The 20793-nt window shown below is 47.4% G+C and overlaps 1 protein-coding gene across 6 annotated transcripts in view; it reads right to left on the minus strand.

Moving 5' to 3' along the window:
• Window positions 1-2170: 2170 nt before the first annotated feature.
• Window positions 2171-20793, minus strand: part of FOXM1 (forkhead box M1) — a 293555-nt gene continuing 274932 nt past the window's right edge. For 4 of the 6 annotated variants that reach the window (XM_069628502.1, XM_069628504.1, XM_069628501.1 and 1 more), the window contains one exon: window positions 2171-4682. In XM_069628502.1, the coding sequence (XP_069484603.1) occupies window positions 3777-4682 (906 nt within the window). In that variant the 3' untranslated portion in view covers window positions 2171-3776. The remainder of the gene's footprint in view (window positions 4683-20793) is intronic. The other 2 variants (XM_069628505.1, XM_069628503.1) reach the window with 1 other exon arrangement.

Consider the following 20793-nt stretch of genomic DNA (forward strand, 5'->3'; position numbering starts at 1 on the left):
ACATCTTGTTACCAACAATATAAACACATCTCCTTGTAGGGACTTTTTATCAAAATGTATTTCACATGTGAGGTCATCAGTGACATTTGTGATGTCATCTTTGATGTCCTGGGTGTTCATCTTAGCAGCGCACGGTGGTGGTGCAAGTTATGGTTGTTTAGCTTACCAGAACTGGCGAATTTCTGGAGTTTTTCAATTTTACTTGAAACCATAACGTCCCCTTAACATTTTTTTCATTGAATTTCATAGGTTTTTATTCGTGCAACTTAACCATAACATCCCTTTAACAAAGTTTTTTCATTGTGTATATATATATACATACATACATATACATACACACACCCAAGATGACGTTGACTCAGGGATGGATGCCCTCGAGGAACAGTCAACCGCATTTAGGCACAGCACCCTCTGTCCAAAACAAAAATATTGAAGCTTCCAGATATATTATAAGATGAGGAATACGTGGGAGGACAATCCATTCAAAGTGTCCCAATCTCTGAACAGATAGACCACGGGGAACACCCCCACTCCGCGGAGGGACCCATAGGGGTGGTGGCTGCTGCACACTAGGGTGTGCCAAGGGGGTGCAGACATGCCAAGGGGGGGCATGGGCAGCACCTGGCCAGAACACTGTTGGCGGAGAGGGTGCTGACACTGAATAACCATGCTGGGAACCAACACTTCTGCATACACCGTAGGGGCAGTAATTGCAGCACACCAGAATGTACAACAGGGGAAGGGATATGTGCCACAGTTAGTCATAACAGAGGGGGTAGGAAACAGCACAACCACTAACCAACCCTACTAAAACCTCACCCTTCTGCATGCACCTCGCAAATTCTGAACTAAATGCAACCATACATCTACAGCACTAGAAACCACACACACTTCACCGCAACTAAACAAACCACACATAGGCGCCCCAAACAGTATATGGCAGCTACCAACCAAGATTCACATCTACGCTCCGAGACCAGTGTCAACTGAACTGAAGCTGCCAACAGCACATCATAGCTCTCTTGCTTATCCCGCAGAGCCCTACTACCCTCTTGCTTTACAAATCCGCCAGAGCACCAAGAAACCATGCAGGTGGCAACAGTGTGCGGTACAAGACCCTTTAACATAACGATCCGTTGTTCTGTGCTGCATGCTGCTTCTTCATTTCTTCTTCTGCATTCACATTTTTTGGTTCCAGTTTAGGAAAATACCTACCACATAATAGACGTTAATGTTCATGGAGATCTCCTCTGTGGCAAAACACACGTTTCTATCACATACAAGTGCAGATACACTGACCTTACGAGATTATCACTTAACATTAGCATTGGGAGAAAAAAAAAACAAGCTTGAAAGAAAAGGGCACATGAGACCACAAATTCCTAGTAAATGTACGGGGCAATATTGGCACCTTGCCTCCAGTGTCGTACTGGTATTGGCTCTCCTATATGTGTAGTATCATGTGGCTATTGTTCAATAAAACACCCAGGTTAAACTTGGGTCGTGCAAAATACATCAGTGGGCAGACCATCCAGCCCTTTTAGTTTCTTTATTTCATCAAGCATCAATAGCTCTTGCTGCACCAGTATTATGATGCTTTGGCTGTTGTATGTTGCCGAGGAGCACTATATAGGATAATGGGCATGTAGTCTCAAGCAGAAGGGATGCGACCAAGCAGTTTGGGCTGGACAGCCCCTTTTGGGGAGCACCCAAACTTTATTTGCATATGGCCTTTCCCCTTTCTGTAACAGCTTGGCAGGCAAATAATAATGGTCTAGAGGACTGCCCAAAACTACACCAGAAGATATTACTTCTAAAGCTATCAGCCGTTACCCAGGTGATGGCGGGAAGATTTACAAGCAATATTAACTTCTGGCCTGGTTTGTGCTGTGCCATATTCCGTTACTGTTTCCATGCTCTTAGGAATATTTTGTTGGATTTATTGTTTCACATATGATATTTTATTTATATCGCGCTCGTACACAAGTGTTTCAGGGCACGAGAAACATAGGTGTTTCTGCCCCCAAAATGTTCAAGTGCTAAATATAAACGTTTTAAAAACTGAATGCAAGCAGGGCCATCAAGCAGTCAGACGTATAGTAAAACTGAAAAAGATACAGTTGCTTAAATGCACTCTTAAGAACTGGAAACACCTTCATCGAGACAGGGCTACGACAATGGCGTGCATTTTAATGTTTGGTGGGATGGGTAGACAGGGAAGGGATATTCATAAATATATTGCAAATTAGCTTGTGCAATCAAAAGTAAGGAATACAAACAGTGCTACTTTGATCAGAAGGCATCTACCATTCTATGCAACAATCCGATGTCAATCTATTCCAGACCCCCACGTCTAAGGGTTAGACGCTTCCAAGCTCTTCACAAAGAGATTTAACATTTGCTGGAGATCATCCTTGTCACTAACAGTTTTGTACTAAATATTTTTATATCTATAAGCACACACTCAAAATGGGCAAATCCCAACACAGCAGGAGGGAAGTTATTCTCAGCATTATATTCTGATCACATATGTAGAACCTATGGCTGTTGGCTTAACTATACTAGTGGATTAGGGACACATCAAGTACACCTGGGAAAGGGGGGGGGCGAGGATAACATATTAGGAAATAAAAGATTTCCAACACTTCTGAAGCGTCCGAATACAATGTTGCAGTGGTCCTGCCATACTACAGCATTCAAATGTGGTGTTCAAGACTGAGCATGATGGATGGGTAACAAGACCGAAAGGCACAAAAGAATTAAGGTTTTTGACCATTCTGTGGTTTCAGTGTGAATACAATTCTGGTGTTTGATATTAACTATATTCTAAGCAAATCTGCATGACACTGCAGAAGGTGGGACACAGGAGAAAGCTGCCATCATTCAAGCTCAAGTGTACAAATTATAGGCTCAACTATGGAACGAGGCAAGCCACAGTCCATGTGTGGAATAAACATTGACATTTGAGCAGACATCAGCCACTGTGACATGCATATGGAGATAGCACTGAACTTGCACCATTTCTCGCCAACTAGAGTATTTAGGATTGCTGAGCAGCGAATGCTAAATTACACCTGGTCAGAAAATTGACAAATTATTAAATAGTTATTTCCACAATATAGCAGCCTCAATTTCTGTACGGATTGTTCATTAGAACCCCCTTTCTATTGTTTTACATTTGTTTAACTGGGCATCCCAACAACATCCCATTTGTAAAGGAGTAGTTTGCCATTATTAATGCAGTAACAAGCCTTGGTCAACTTATGTTCACACATCCTGCATGCTAAGGGGTCTTCAGAATAACCAGCATCACTATAGTGAATTGTTAGTTTACCAATCAGTTGGCGACTCATCACTGCAGGAATAGGAGTGGTTAATCAATGGAGCTAGCAGATTGGCTGGTCACACCTGAACTGAATGCTTTTCAGTGGCGTGTTGCAATAAAGGGATTCTCGCTCTGCATGCATAAACTATTGGAGACCATTTACATGCGCACTGCCACAAAGGTGACTAAAACACATCTACGAGCCCAGTTAATTAAGGTGATCTGTGCACATGAAACAAAGTAAGCATTTGATGCATAGCTTTGTAATGCCCACAGGGAAAGCGATCTCCCCAATGCTAGATTTAAAAGACTGCACTGAATCCACTTCATTGCTTCTAGCTCCGATAGTGTTATTGGTGTGACCCTGATTGATTTTCTATGGTGGTTTAAAGGCTGATACTAGCCAATTACAGAGTTTATTCAAGTGAGAAATGCTCTTGCATTCCAGTTTCTACCGCAGTTCGGGAATGAGATGGGACCAGCTGACATTGTCCCCTTCAAAGTCATCGTCATCCTCGAGACCGGTGAAGCTGATGTCCAGTAGTATTTTGCTTAAGCTGTCATTCATAGTGTCCAGGACTAAACCCTCCGTCAATGAGCGGTTTGTAGAACCCCCTATTGGAAGTTCCTTGGAGCACCGCTTGGGAGCATGAGGTGCCAATGTAGGCGAGCTAGTGAAGGGCCCAGAGGGTATGTCCGGAGACTTATTGTTCAGAAGTTGCTGTGGAGAATCGAACAGTGGCAAGTCATGAAACGGGGGACTGCTGAAACCAAGTAAGTCGAGGCTGTCCTTGAAAGGTGTTAGAGCGGTCCCCTGCGGTAACCTTACCGGGCTGAAATCAGGAAGGCTTCCTTCCTTGTTAAGTGGTGGTAGTCGCCATTGTTCTGAGCCCCCTGTAGTTGCAACAGTACCAACCGGTTTACTGGGGGTAGATGAAGCAGGATGTTTCACAGACTTTTCCTTGATGGGCGTTTTAAATGCAAAAGTCTCCTGGGTGCAGTTAAGATCAGTGGAAGGTTCCAGCGGATGAGTATCCTGTAGGAAAGAGAAATCTGACACCAAGCCCGAATCAGAGTTGCTGCAATCTGGGAACACTATCAGAGGTTCCTCTGCACAGGGTATGGACAGATGTTGCTTCCTCCTCGAACTGCTCTTCCTCCTCCTTATCACTTGTGAGTCAGACAGTCTCCGTACTGGAGACTTAACAGCAGGCAATGCCTTCTCCTCCTTCCATGCAGCAAGGGGAACATCCTCCCTTAAAACCTCAAACCGACAGTCCTTTAAGGCGGTGGTGGTCTCCTCTTTCACAGAGGATTGCAGCAGGATGTGTGTAGGTCCTCCATCGAGCATTGAAGACTGCAATTGAAAAAAAAAAGTTTAAATAGGAAACAACAAATCTAATTAAACCCTCCACATTGACAAATGCTGCACTGCTTAAGTTTGCATTTCAATATATGAAAGTACTTAATCACCTGAACCAGAATGACTTTTTGTAAGCTAAACAAAAATACTTTGTTTTATACCACAGAAGCTCCAAAATCAATATGGACCTTTTTTTTACGTGAATGTCTACACAAATAAAACGTTCCTTGCAGCTACTAAACTACCTTCTTCGCAGCATGGGCACATCTTCATGTGCTTGCATGCCATACCTGTGTAACTACATAAATAAATCAGGCACATATATTATGAACCAACCAATAGCCTAGTGGAGGGTCCCGAGCAGAGGGGGGGGTGGGGTTGGTTGAACATTTTCTAGCAGTTGAGGGATAAGGAGATTTTCATTTTCACATATCTTACCTTCCTAGGAGCCCATAGCACTACCACTGGACCTTTTGGGATGTTATACTCACTTGGAAGGCGAAGGAGTGTTTCTAACCTCACTCCCTTGCTGCATTGCTTTTTGTTCTGGAACAATGGGTCACCTTTTCTGGATTACCAATGCAGTGGCATTGATGTTTGTTTTATGGTAGCACCCACCATCTTAAGTGAAATGCTGCCAAGGACCCCTTACCCATGCTTTGGGTGCACTGTGTAGCCCATGATTCTAGCAGTGCAGGCGATGTCTTCTTTTATGAGGAGTGTTTTACCCATTGTAACACAAGCCAATGTACGTGGGGGGCTGTGGGAACACGGTCTCTAATTGGTTTAAAAAAAAAAAATGTTATTTATGAAAGGCACCCGCCGAACAAGCTAGTGGCAGTTCTTGAATTTGTATCCTTTATTTAGTTGCAACAGAGTACTGCTTTTTTTTAGCACCAACAGATTTATCAAGACCATATACTCAAAATTGCCCCTATTCAGGTGTTAAATCCTGTTCCAGATGGCCTGGCCTTTGTTGGGAGTGGCTGGTGTGTTCTCTTCATGCACCTTAGGAGGCTTTTCGCAGAAGGGTGGGGGTGTGTACATGCAGGGTATGGGAGAGAGGGAGGGAGTAAGCGATGGCAGGGAGAGGCAGCCTGTACCAACTCCACATTCCTCCAGAACGTCTGTTACTGCACATATTCTGGGAGGCTGGCTTTTCACTATTAGACAGACGCCTCTAAATTGCAAGCTCCTTGTATGGGGGGCTAGCTGATCCACCCCGAGGCAAGTCCACCACTAGAGCCTGAACAGAGCCGAAGAAAAAGACGACTGAGGGACACCAGAGGTTTGCTGCATGAACCAGCACTGGCTCAGCCAGCCAACTCTCCGCCTAGAGATCCTGAAGCTTCTACAGGGAAGACCTTTGCAAGGCACTTCCTTCCCTTTGACTGGTGGGACCAACCAGTACCCTGTCCCGACCTTGGCTCCTCACCTTTCACAGGTCATAGGAGCATGCATATCTGCATTTTTAATGCAAAACTGGGATCCAGCTTTGCTCTCTTGCAAACTCTTTGTGGGCATCCTCAGGACTCTGCAGCAACACTGGAAACTTGGTTTGCTCACCTCCACCACAAGAAGAGACTATCAGGAGCTCATTATCTAACTGCTCAGTGCATCCGAATTCTGCCCGCAGCCAAGATCACTGTGCGACCAATCCAGGCTGGCCCCCAGCTTGAGGTATCCAGAGGAACTAAAAGACAACTAGCAGTGATCATCCTTGAACCAGTGACCCTCCATGACAAAAGTGAGGCAAGTATTCCCCAGCAACTTACTGTCACCTGGGACTATTGATACATTTCTGGGAGTTCACAGAGCCAGAGATTCTTTATAGCACTTGAAGCCCACCCCATTGGGCATAAAGTCCTGCTTACCTTAGACCTAACTTGGGACGGCCGGGTCAGTATTTCTGGGGCCCTTCCAAATACCTACATCTGGACTCAAGTTCCATAAGACACTTCTATACCAACTACCTTGGCTCCAAATCTGCTGCTTCTTGTCGTCCTCAACTCCCTATCCAAGAAGCTTCTCATAGTGCTACTCGCCTGTAACCCCATTAGAACGCTGTGGAACTCCTACAGACTAGCCTATTGGTGTTCTCAGCTGCATTATAAAGGCCTTTGTATTTTTTTCCCCCACATCACATTATTAAACATTTTACAAAAAAGATGAGAAACGAAACATCACCCATTAAAACTCACCGAAGAACAATCGAAACCCTCCCCCGCCCATTCTCTCCCACCTCTGCGCATACACAACCGAACCCAATAGGGCAATGGAGACACAGACGTCAAAGAACACAGGGATCCTACAAAGCAACAATGCTGGCCAGATGGGCTCATCTCAATACAAAAGACAAAAAGGCAGAACACAGAGCCGGAAAAAAAATCAATGTATCTTAGGCTGCTAATGAACCCCACTGTTTAGAGTCTCATCGATTTACAGTCTTCATTCAGTAGAACTACCAACCAATCTTGCCAAAAAGCATTCATAGTGTCATGAGCGACGGCTGACAATTTCTCGTATGGGAATATCGCCCAGAATTTGGTCAGCCAGTCTGCCTTGGCGGGCACTGAGCCACTTCCATTTTTGAGCTATGGCAAGTCTTCCCACGCGCACAATGGCCTGGACCACTCTCTGTAAAGAGGATTCATCCGCTGCTGGATTGCCAAAGAGAAAGACCAGGGGCATCAGGGTCAGTTCGGCGCCCAAAATCTCCTTGATCCAGTTCCGAAGGTCTGACCAAAAAACCTGAATAGCCAGGCACCCCCACCACAGATGAAACCAAGACCCCGCGCTGGCCACAACTCCTCGGGCAGAGAAGGGACGTCCCTGGGAACATTATAGCAAATCTCTCCGGTGAGAGGCGCCACGCGTGAAGAACCTTAAAGTTGTGCTCGATAGCTGATGTATACAGGGAACCAGAGAAGACGGATTTAAAAATCAAAGACCATGTGGAATCCCCCACCTCACCTTCCACCCATTTCTCCCACTGCCTTTTCAAGGTCTGTCTAGATCCTGCATCAGCGGTAATTAGGGTATTGTAGAATTTCCAAAGAGACCCCTTCTTTGACTTGGACTCTAACACCTTTTCCAGAGGGGTAAGGGGGCAGGTCAGGTTGTCAACCCACTGGGAGTCAGTCATAATGCCCTTCACTCGGATGGAATCAAAGACAGAAATCGAGGCCTCCCGCAGGGCTTCCACCAAGCTGCCATAGTCAATAAATACACCCAGACGAAACAACTGAGCTGCCCGCTCCAAGCCCGCATCTGACCACCCCTGGGACCCTTGCAAATTTCTTTTGCCCAACTCGAACAGAGGAGCCCACAACGAGGACAGGTGGGAGGGCCAGGAAGACAGCACTGTATTTCCCCCATCTTTTCTCCACAGCCCCCACAACACCGACAAAGTGGGATGTGTTCTGGCCGCAATTGGGAGGTTCCTGCCTCAGGTCCCTCACCTTTCTGGGATGTATTTGGGAGTCCTCAATATATGACCAATATGTTCTCATGTCATCTCTTAAATGCTCCAACACCACTTAGTTGAGCGGTTTTATGGTAGCGCCGGAAATCAGGTAAACCAAAGCCCCCATGTGAGCTTGGAAGGGTAAGGACCTCGTGCCGGACCCTCAGCTTTTTCCCATTCCAAATAAACGGCAGGACCTCCGAGTGGAGAGACTTAAAAAAAAAAAGCGACTGGGAGAGAGGCGAAAAGAGAGAAGTCGAGGCAGCATGTTCATCTTGACGGAGACCATGCGGCCAGACCAAGAAAGAGTCAAGGGAGCCCACCACCGCAGATCGGAAGCTACTTTAGCAAGAACAGAGGGGAAAATTAGCTTTGTAAAGTCTGGCCAAGTCCCTCGGAATCAGCACACCCAAGTAATGCGTAGCCTCTTGCTCAATTCTAATACCCTCCAAGGCATCCTTCCCGTCCAACGCTGTGTCTGCTCTACCCATAGGCATCAGGCAAGATTTCTCTGGGTTGATTTTTAATCCGGCAAATGCCCCAAATGAGTGAATCAGGTTTAGGAGATTTGGGAGCGAGCGTTTGAGATTGGTCAAATATGCTAGGACGTCATCTGCAAAAAGCGAAAGCTTAAAGTCAAGATCCCCACAACGAACCCCTGCAATCCCCTGATGGAGTCCTACTGCTATTGCCAGGGGCTCCATTGCCAGGGCATAAAGGAGGGGTGAGATCAGTCAGCCTTGCCAGGTCCCCCTGAAAAGACAAGAGATAGGCCTCCTCCCCCATAAGGGCAACCTCATGCATGAGGCCCAGAGACTTCCTAATGTTATCCTCACCCTGTCTCCCTGGAATGAAACCCACCTGATCGCCATGGACCAGTGACAGAAGATGGAGGACCAGTCTATTCGCCAGGAGCTTGGCTAAAATCTTCACATCCGTATTGAGGAGGGAAATTGGGCGGTAGGACCGACATTTCCGCAGGTCTTTACCTCCCTTCGGAATGACCACAATTTGGGCCGAGACCATTGACTGTGGGAGACGGCCTGAGTCTAGAACCCTGTTGAAGAGTTTAGACAGAAACAGGGCAAGGACAGAGCTAAAGGATTTTTAAAAGAAAACCGTGAAACCATTGTCCCCTGGGGTGGTGCCGGATTTCATTGAACCCATCGTGTTGATCACCTCCTAGGGCGAAATAGGTCTCTCTAGGGGTTAGGACTTCTCAAGGGGGGGGGGGGGGGGGGCGGCAAGGCACTGGCAAAGCGTCTAAAAAAAACTGTCAATGTCAGACCCATCACCATTGTACTCAGATTTGTACAGGCACTCGTAGTACCTGCGGAATTGCTCTGCAATCTCTGGGTCTTCCCTACAACATGCCCCATCTGAAAGGACTAGTGCATCCACCCTCCTACTTTCTTTAAGCTCCCTTAGCTTCCATGCCAAAATTTTCTCGGCTTTCACCCCCTTCTCCATGTACTTCTGCTTGAGTATGGACAGCTTGTTTACCCAACAAGGAGAGCTGCTAGCTTAGCTTTTAGCTGTTGGAGTTCAGCCCATTTCCCCGGGAACATTTGAGACTTTAATTTGCCCCCAGGCTGAATGGCCTCGATCTTATCCCTAAGGTGTTTCTCTGCCCTACCCCTCTCCTGCTTCCTCGCAAACCTATAAGGACACCCCTGATTGTGGCCTTAAAGGCTTCCCAAACCCCCTCCATCCCCACTTGCCCATCGTCGTTAAATTTGAAAAACTTTTATGGCAGCTAGAAGAATGGTATTAGCCAACTCCTTATCCCTCAGCAGGGGATCATTGCAGGTCCCGAAGCTCTCAGGGGGGGGATCCCCAGCTGATCCTTGACCATATCATGGTCAGACCATGGGGTGACCTCCACATTCACTGCCAAGATCCTTTCATAGAGCCCTTTATTGACAAGGATATAATCAATTCTGGAGTATGACGAATGGTGCTTTGAAAAAAAGGTGAATAAAGGCTCCCAGCACTTTCGTGCCAAGTGAGAATCTTTCAGCCCTAACTCCCCATTAGTGGCCTGGAACGAGGTTGCCAAGCACCTCTGTAGCTGGGAGTCTACGCTAGCTCGGGAGGACAACCCATCACTAGCCAGGTCCAGTGCCATATTAAAATCTCCCCCCACCATAAAGGCCCCCTCAGTGAAGGTTATAATTTTAACCTCCAACCAAAAACAGTCTGGTCTCCATTTATGCTCCTAATGTTGCTCAAAAGTTAACTTAGAGCTGCTAATTTCCCCCTTAACCATTACATAACGACCCTCTGGATCTCTACATTGGGCTTTAGGGGCAAAGTGCACTTTTTGAGAGACCACAAACGCCACTCTTCTTTTCTTGGCCTGAGCGGACGCCTGCAAAACCTTCTGTATAGACCTAACCTTCAGAGCCAGCTCACCACCTCTCACCCAGTGAGTTTCTTGCAGAAAAAGAAACTCCAGCTTCAGCCTATTAAACACTTTCACCACTAGAGACCTCTTATAAGGAGAATTAAGACCATGTGCATTCAGAGAGCCCAAAGTCAGCAGACAACTAAACTCAGCCAGATAGTGGGTAAAGATTGCGCTCCAAGCCGCGGGAGCTCCAGCTCCCCTGAAAAACCATACCTGGCTGATTCTCCGACGGACCCCCCCCCCCCCCCCAGCATGTACCACACTCCAAAAAGGATAGCCTCTAATCAGTTGTCTCAAACAAACACACCCTTAACTTGCACAAAGAACCCACCCCTCCCCGCCCAAGCACCTGGAATGATTGCAACGTCGACATAGCCATACCACCAGGCCACCATGGGCCACCTCCACCAGGGTAGCCAGCAACATGCACACCACAACATCCTGAGCCCCCTCTAACCCCCCAAGACATAGACCAACCTCATGAGGTCCCTTCAAACCAACCCCCCCCTCCCCCAAAGCCACAGCCTCAAGTTAAGTTGCAGGTTGCTTAGGGGAGGGCAGGGTCACCTTCCTGTATTTCCTATGGACTCTACGCCTTTCCACAAACCCAGAGGCTTCACGGAACTCCACCCCCCACCCCATCACCACTTCTTTATCAGGGGGTCAAAGCGGAATCTCCCAAAAGTTTGCTCGGCACGCTTTGTATATCGGCCTCCATCACCAGGGAATACCTACAACCCTCCACTCCAGGATTTGGCTTTTTCCGAGTAGTAATGGAATTTCACAAGGATTGATCTAGGGCCTTTAGCGGGGGCAACTGCTCTAGGAGCTCTGTCTATTGTTGGTTAGCTGATGTTTCCCTAGTCAAACAGTTTACTTATTATTGCTTTAACCACTCGTGTAATGTCTGCCTGCGTTTCCCCCTCCGGTTCACCTCAGGTTAGAGCGCCGCTCCCAGTTTTCCAAAATCATCGAGTTTAAGGGTAACTTTGTCCCCTCTACTTTCCAGCTCCGCCAACCGCATATCGAATTGGGTTTCAAGGAGGTCAATTCAGGACTGATTGGTCTCCAGCGCCAGGACTCGTTCATCAACAGCATCCACTTTTTTAATCCAACGAGTCAAGCCTTTTCCTAAGGTCTGCTCTAAGGCCACGGATCTCCTCCAAGAGGGCCGCCATATTTCTGCTCATAGCTTGGACCTCCGTCACTTCTGGTTGGCTTGTGGAGTGCATAGTGACTAGCTCTGCCGCCTGCACGGGGATGCGATGGAAACTTTGTTAGGACTGTGCCCAGTCCATCAAAGAAGGAACAGAAGACCACTAGGGGAACCCCCCACGGACCAAACCGATCCCCAGGCCAGACTACCCAAGGAGGCCACGGAAGTCCTGGGTCCCAAGGACCAGATACCAGGAGACAGGCGCCAAGTAGGACACCTAGAGGCACACTGTCGGGGGTTCCACGCCCACAAGCAAATATAGGGAGGTGTAGGGCAACCAGGCGTAGCCGAGCGGCAACTCTAATAAACCCCCCGCAGCTAGAGGCACCCCAGAGAGAGTCCCGATGAATAACTCCTGAAGCGTTCAGTTTTTAGATCAAATGCTCCACTTGGCCTTCACTCTTCTGCGACAATTGGATGCAAGAGGGGGTGGCGCAAGCCGGGACCCCTCAGATAGGGGAGGGTGCCAGAGCCCCCACCCTACACACTCACGGATCCAATGAATATGCACGTCCAAAGAGGAGGACCGAACAGGTAAGCAAAGGTGATGGCATCACTGTGCACAAGATGGTGGGGTTTGATACACCCAGGGAAAACTGGGCTAGGGCTGCCCCCCAGGGGTTCAAGTGCACACACTGCAGACGGAGGTGGAAATATGCAGGGCTCAGGACGACAACCCCCCCTCCCCACAGCAAACAATATGGTGGGGCACCTACTCCAGGACTCCACAACCCGGAAAACACTGGCCAAACCTATGCCAAACCCTGCAGACCCGGTTCGCTTGTGCAGTCTAGTAGGCTCTCCAGGTCTCCAAGTCTGCTCACCTCTACCAGCTGCCTCCGTGGGACTGGACCAAGGAGTCCAGGCAACACCATCAACCCGGACCGAGGTGGGCCAGGCTAGAGCGGAGACAAGTCCCTGGGATGCCGCGACGCCTCTCCCTCCAGCGAAGACCCCAGCTCCTCCCCTGATCCAGGGGCTCCCGCTACGCTCCCAGCTGAACACCCCCCCCCCTCCGGGCCTGGGACATTATGGGCCAAGGGAACCTGTCCAAAGTCCTCGGGGTCTAGCCTCCCCCCACTCGCACTCTGTCCCAGCCGCTGGGGCGACTCCCGTGGCTCTGGAAGAATTCGGCAAGGAGATGGAGGAGCACTGGGGTCCCACCACACACCAGGACCACGCCTCTCACTGGGAGCGCAAGCCCCGGTGATCCAAGAGGCGCCGCCCTCCTCCAATGCTCCCGATCCCCGTCTCCGGGTACGCTTGCAGCTGGGGGCCTGCCTTCTCCAAGCCGCTGCAGACGCCCTCCACCACACGCTGTCTTTCGTGACAGGGTATAGCTGCCACGCACCCGGCTGCTGCCCCTCCCCCACTGCCAGTCAGGGCAACACACCACAAGCACTCCGGCGGGAAGCAACCTCCTCTCCACATCCGAATGGCTGCAATCTCTGGTCTCCCGGCGCCTCAAAATCCCCGGACTGCGCTCACAAGGGGGGGGGAGGGGAGAGGGAGGGCGTTCACAGCCTTCAGGTGGGCCGGGGACTGTACTACAGGGCTGAGGGGGTGGTGGTGTGGGCAGGGGGCGCTCAGGTCCCAAAAATCAGGCACCCGGGGAGGAGACCGGCTGAGATGCTTCAACACATCTTGGCGCCCCCTGGTGGCTCCCTTAAGGCCTATGTATTTTAATGTACAAAACCTTTTCCCTACTTTAGATATGCACACGTGTAAAGCACATTTACAATAAAATACTACAATAATGGGCAGCCCATATTGGCTAGCCAAACTATGGAGCTGTACAAGTTGCTATTTAGCTACCTTCGATTACTTAAAGCTCAGTAATAGCTGTAAGATAGCTCAGCGGGTTGAGCACTTGCTGCTGTAACCCGAGCGTGATCTGCAGGTCACAGGTTCGAATCCCGGCAAGGCTGGCTCAATCTTTTATCCTTTTGAGGTCGATAAATGAGTACCAATTTCGGTTGGGGGATATTGTATGTAAATATGTGCTCTGTAAAGCACTTTGGATTAAGGCGCTATATAAATAACACATCATTAAAAAGTGTGTGTAGTGTAATCAATTATTAAAATTAGATTTTTGTACTTGTCTGTTGACTTTTTCACTTACCTTATCTGTAAAGTGTTAACTGTAATACACAACAGTAGCCCTTTCCTCCTTATTTTGGCTGGACTTCTGAGCCTAAGTGAGTGTACAGTCGAGCACAGGAGGACCTCCAGCTACTCCTCTGCCACCCACCATCAAAGAGCTCTTAAGGTTCGCTCACTAGTTGCCCATGCACTCAGTATCACTTATCTTATCACTGCCAACCGCTTGGACTTCCTGGCCCTCACCGAAACTTGGCTTCACCAGGCAGCATGCCCAGCAATCTCACTAGCCCTTCCAGAGGGATATACTATTATTATCAGGGCTGACAGAAACTCAGGCAAAGGAGGAGGGGGCCTTCATTACAAAAACCCTCCTGGGCCTCAGAGCCACCTCCCATACCAGCCTTCCGTCTGCTGAACACTTATCAGTAAAAAATCACACTTTCACCCATCCAAACTATTCTTATGCATCTCATCTACTGCCCTCCAGGCCCAATCTCTTCCTTTGATGAAGACATCACTAACCTCCTCCCCACCAACACTAAATTTGGCTCCCAAACCATCCTCTTGCGAGACTTCAACTTAGAACTGCAGGACCCTTAACACCACATATGCCCTAGCCTTGGAAAACTTCATCTCCCAACTTGGCTTCAAACAGAGTCACAGAACCTACACACACACAGGGTCGAATCTTGGGCTAGGTGTCGGACCTCAACTGCTCCATAACAATCCTCCAGAATGAACCAATTGCTTGGTCTGACCACCATTTTATCTTATTCTCCATCCAAGGGATAATCCCCACCAAGAGCTATTGCTCCCCCCACTCTATCCAGAAACATCACAATTTCCAGTCTCTGGCCACTTATCAATAACATCTTGGACACATCCAACTACAAGAACCTAGACTCAAGTTAGTTGACCTGTACAATGCCACATTGGAATCAGCCTTAAACATCTCTGCACCCCCTCAAACAAAAAAAAAGCCTAACCTATTGCCCACCTCAACAAATGGTTCACGCCAGAGTTAAAAATCCTAAGGAATAGAAATTTGGCAGAAACCACTTGGTGCAAATCTCCCACCAGTCGCAACAAAACCATGTTCACCACAGCGGCGGCATCCTACAAAGCGGCTATCTTATCCACTAAAAAAGAAACATACAACTCCGGAATCCTTAATGCCAAATCAAGGACCAAATAGCTATTTAGCATATTAAAGAAACTAGAATCACCAGCTCCCCCACTGCGGACTGCATTAAGGATGCCGCTTGGTGCACAAAAATCCAACAAGCCTTAGCTGACAAAAAAACATTACTACAAAACAAGAAAATCTAAAAAGAGTAGCCTCTCAAACAGCCAAGGCGCTAAATTAGCACCTGAACAAAAACCCCCATCAATGCCAACCTTTTGTGTTCTTAAGTGACACCCAAAGAAGTGGAAGACATTATTAAAAGTCTGAAACCTTGACACTGTCAGAAACATTTGCCCAGCCGCCATCATTAAGGAAGGAGCCAAAGAGCTGGCCCCTTTTATTACCGCATGATAGACTAATCTTTCGAGGCTAGCAAAGTACCCAACAAACTCAAGGAGGCCTGGGTCATGCCCCCCCCCCAAAAAAAAAAAAAACCCTACACCCAGACATTCCAACAAATTACAGACCTATTACTACGGTCCCTTTCCTTTTAAAAATCCTGGACAGAGTTACCTACCGCAAATTCAGAAGCATCTGGAGGACATCAACTTACTAGGCCTTAGACAAACCAGCTTTAGGCCAAGACATGGAACGGAGACAGCTCTCCTGGATTTGAAAATTCAGATGGATGAGGCAAAGGACAAAGGCAATCGGGCAATCCTTTTGCTGTTAGAATTTGGTGTTTGTTTAAGTCAAAAGCTGCAGACAAGTCTAACAGGACATCTTACCACAGCAGCAGCCTTCTCCAATAACGCGTCTAATTGGATCAAATCATTTTTATCCAATCGAACCACCCGAGTTTTTTCACCCTTTGCCTCAGCAGACCCAAGCCCCATACACTGGACTCCCACACGGCTTGTGCGTGTCCCCAACGCTATATAATATATTCCCGAAGCTCCTCTTCGATCGTTTGGCCAATATGGGCGTTATCGACACCAACTATGCAGATGACACCCAAGTCCTCATCCCACTCACTGGACGCCATGAGGACTCTATGCTAATTAAACTAAATATACCAAGAAATCCAGTTCTGGATGGCCACGAACAGTTTGTGTCCTAATGGTGATAAGACCAAGCTCCTGATTGTCAGCACTCAGCCACGACTGAATAATCTAGACCAGAGGTCCACATCTTTCAATATTGATGAAAATATGATCAAAATCGCCAAGGAAATAAAAACTCTAGGGGGTCTACCTCGACTCAACACTGTCCCTAAAGAAACAAGTCCGCTCCGTGGAGTCTTCCTCAGCTTACACCAACAAGGTAATCTACAGTTGTAAATCCTATCTGTCTACTAGCAGTCGCTTAAAAGCTTGCCAGAGCTTTAGCATGGTCCAAGATCGACTACTGTAAACCACTCTTTCTAGGATCCTCCGAACTGAATCTAAATAGGCTTCAGGTCCTGCAAAATAACTCGAGAGCAGCACTAAACCTTCCCAGATCTTGACACATCTCTATCAGACAGGATGGCAACTGGCTCTCCGTTTGAGATAGAATTACACTTCGCACCCTGGCAATCACTCACAAATGCCTCTCAAATACAGCTCCCAAATGTTTGTCAGGCAAATTCAGCAAGCACTAACCATCCCGACCCACCAGATCTGCCCTTTCCCATTGTCTCATTACCCAGGTTCAACCTAAAACCTGCGGGTGGAGCTAGTTTCCCAGTCCAAGCAGTCAAGCATTGGAACTCCGTTCCTCTCTCCTACAGACAAGAACCATCCTTCCTGACTTTCAAAACCAGTATAAAAAGTTGGCTTAGCAATAAGCCTATCTGATGAAGCTCCACCCCCCCCCCCTCTAATCTGCCAGCCTGTTTGCCTAACTCGCCTGCACTTAATTGTACATGCTTTATCAGACCTACCTGTAACCACTGGTCTTCATTACTGTTGCGTTTTTTTTCTTCTCTTCTATGTATGTAAGACCCAAGTTTTCAAGTGCCCAGTTACCTCAGGGTTCGGTGCACGATACAAATAATAAACACATACAAATATACACAGACCGCAATCTGAGACAACCAGCAAATCTACCAGATATGTATATGCAAGTAGAAGTCCTGTTCTTTGTGCCATCTTTCTTCCACTTCAGACTGGAAATTGGCAAAAGGGTATGTACTTTTAGCAGGAGCCTTGCAAAAGGCACCTTGTTAGATGCCTGGGTAAAGTAACAACCTGGATCTCAGCACTGTTTATGCACACTCAGCCAGGGTATGTCCTGTTACTTGGCAGAATATGAGGTGATTGTGTGCGCCCAGTTGGCCACTCCCCCCACCTCTTTGAATGTTGAAGGTTCCTTCCACAGGTGGACTTGACAGCACCAAACCCAAATTCTGGATAAAAAGAGCACCTGAAGCTATTGGCGATCATCCACCGTACTGCAGGCAATGGACCACTAGAGACATGGGAGTGCTGAAGTGATTGGCTAAGTCAACTATTGCAGCTCAGAACTCTTCCTTTAAATCAACTGAGTAGACCTTAAGGAAGTGGCTATGCCACTCTGAACTGGCAGGGTCAAGCAGTGGCAAGTCCCAATGTTCATACATAACTTGTTCACAGTCAAGTCTCCATTTGGCCTTCCCCAACCAGGAGCTGGGCAGCAACCTTGCAGAGGTGCCTCCCCCCCACCCCTCCCAAAATTGGCGAGGTCTCAGGACGCAGCAACCTCCTAGCTGCAGTTCCACATCAAAGAAGGTTTTGGTGGAAGACCAAGCATGACTGCAATGCTGATGAGTCTATCGATCCTGTCCTGGGTCATACCAATGTCTGCTCCCTTTCGCAGTTCTCAATGGGTCCTCCTGTGCTGCTGGAACTGAAATGTAGCAGTCTTCACCCGGTTCATAGGTCTCTGCAAGGGTCTGACCCCAATAGGCAGAGGATGCCTCCAAGTCACAGCCTTCATTCACTACATCCACATACAGCCCATTTCCTCACATTTTACTCATTTCCCAAGTGTTGCTGGTTTCACAAATTGGAGTTTGATGGTCAAGTCTCTCTTTAAACACAACTATCCAACTGCATTTGCCTTGAGCATAAAGGCAACCTCACTGGGCCACAGGGGCTGAACCCTGGGTCAGGAGTTAAATGGTCACAGGCTACCCCACTACTTATCCCCTAGCTAGGGGGCTGGATGGGAACTTTCTACAATGGTTATGAACAGAAACCTGCTTGATAAATCAACTCCCTTGAACAGATTGAAGGAAAGGAATGGACTTCTAAATTGCTCTTCTTGCATTTTAACATGGGCTTGTATTCGCTAAGGCATATGAAGGCATTTCTGCACCAAAACAACTTCAGATCTACTGTGCAAATCTTGGTCCTCTCCCTCTTGAATGGTGGCAATGCCCGTTTAAAAGGGCAGACTTGTGACTACCCTGGAACCCCCGAGAAAGGTCCTGCATGCTGCAGCGCGACTCAAAGGGCTACAAATTTTACCATATCAGCCTGACCCGCATTAAACTGCACTGACTTCCACTGAAAGCCCATATCTTCAAGACCTGCTACATCAACAAAGCTGTCACCCAGAAGTCACCAAGCTACTTCATTAAGAAACTCAGCATCTACAGAAATCAGAGATCCACCAGAAGTTACAACATTTGCAGACTTGAACTCTGCCGGTGCAGGAAATAAAAAAAACAGAATATATGCCTTCTCCATCTACACGTAAAGACTATGAAACCGCCTTCTGTCTACATCAGACTCCTTCCCTTACTTCTACAGTTCAGGAAGGCGCTTAAGACCCTTCTCTTTAAGGAAGGGCTCCCTACTTTCCCTCCCACCCCCCCACCAACCTGAGACCGGGTGGTGTGCTCTCCACGGTTTCCTCCCCTGGTTGCTTGTAGACCCTTTGCTGACAAATAGTCCAACTCCCCTGTTAACGCCACACTCCCTCGGTTCTCTGCTATCCTCACCATGTTCTACCCCCGATTGTATAGCGCTCCTTTGCTTCTTGAAGCAAGGCCTGCTCTCAATAAATACCCTTATAGGTCTTGTGAAACTACTTCTAAACCTTTACCAACTAATTTAGCACATATATGCACACCACAAGGCAGCTCAAATATAAAGTGGTAGTAACCCCTTTCGGTGTCCCTAATCCCTACCTGTGTAAGCCAGACCACAAGGTCACTTTACCTTTGATAGTTTGGCCAAAGACTTGAGTGCAAACTCATGGGACCTTTAGGTTGGCTTCCCAGAACCCCTCAAAGCAGTTTCTCGAAAACCCTCTTTAACACCCATTAAATGGCAAGTGCCAAACTTTAAAGCAAGCGCCTCCCCAAAAATAAATACCACCATTAAAGAATCTACAACACAGTCATGTCCTCTGTGAGCATAATGTTCCGAGGACCAAGGTAGCCCCAATCCTCTCCCAGGAGATCTCGCTCTTTAATCTATATTTAGACAAGTGACCGGTCTGAAAACGACTATTTTTATGTAAGAATCATAAAAACGGGTTGACATTCATTGCATGTTATTTGGCGGTGTGACAGCACACAAGGCAACATTCATTGCAATTTCAGAAACTACGGTGTCACACGAATGGAAATGAAAGTGCCTGGTTTATTAAGAACTGAATCCAAGTAAAGACTTGTATCCACAAAATATATTGTGCAACAGTTCACACCCTCCCCCTTACCCCCTGACTCCAAAGGGTATTTAGATGGTAAGGGTGCTACATTAAGTTAGAAGAAATGTGAACGGACAAGAATATCTTAATGGCAGTTTAATATGTGCTCTTGAACACAGCAAACCCAATTCGAGAATTCATCAAGTGAAAGGATGTAAACAGGCAAAGCTACATCATTTATTAAAGTGCTTCCTGATTTGCTAAAGACAGGAGTAAGTTCGAAGAAACAAGAGTACCTTCAATTACATCTTAGTTAAACTCACAAAATACAAACTGAACATGCATGCACAGATGCATCATTGCCTAGAGATAGAAAATAATTCCTTCCCTATTAAGAGGCCGATGCTGCTGGCCTGTATGACAAGCACTGACAATGCAAACAGTTTGGACTTTTGTGTAGGCATGGAAAAGGCACTAACCAGGCACATTAACTGGCCATGACGGAAGCGCCTGCAAAATGGTGGGAGTACCTGCGCATCTAACAGCAGTGCCTGACAAACACCCAATCTTACATAAATCAATACACTTGGCTTTGCCAATGCTTATTTGTAATTAAGGCGGTGTAAAGGGCACACACAGTGCTTATAAAGAGTGGCAGAAGGCTGAAGCCATGCAGTCCCAAAGGTTTGCATGAATTGGACATTAGAGTTGGGTTCCACTGGTGTCCATGCCGAATTACCTGGGCATACAGCTTAAGACTATTGTGATAAATGTTAAGTCTGACCTAGAGAGTTGGAAACTCCTTAACTTGTGGAGGAAGGTTAATGCTCTGAACATGAACAGCGTGACCAAAATCAACTATATTCTCAAGTAGGATTCCTTTGTTCCCAGATTAAGAAGCATGGGACGATATTGAAACTAAACCTCCTTTCCTGAAGCTGTGAAATCCTCTGCTGCCAACTGACAAAGGAGGACTGAATGTGCCCAATTTCGCTGCTTACCATCTGGCTTTTGCTTCCAGACAGTGCCTTTCTTAAAGGAGTCTCTACATGAGAGAACATGTACGGAGTACCCAGGGAACTAGCTGTCTCCGTATCCATCTTGATGGCTTGCCCCAAAAAGTTATGTTTGAAGTGCATGTCCAGCACCCTTGTCTGGATCTCT

The sequence above is a fragment of the Ambystoma mexicanum genome, chromosome 12, assembly GCF_040938575.1.
Source record: "Ambystoma mexicanum isolate Mex_15411 chromosome 12, UKY_AmexF1_1, whole genome shotgun sequence".
In the NCBI taxonomy this organism is placed as follows: domain Eukaryota; kingdom Metazoa; phylum Chordata; class Amphibia; order Caudata; family Ambystomatidae; genus Ambystoma; species Ambystoma mexicanum.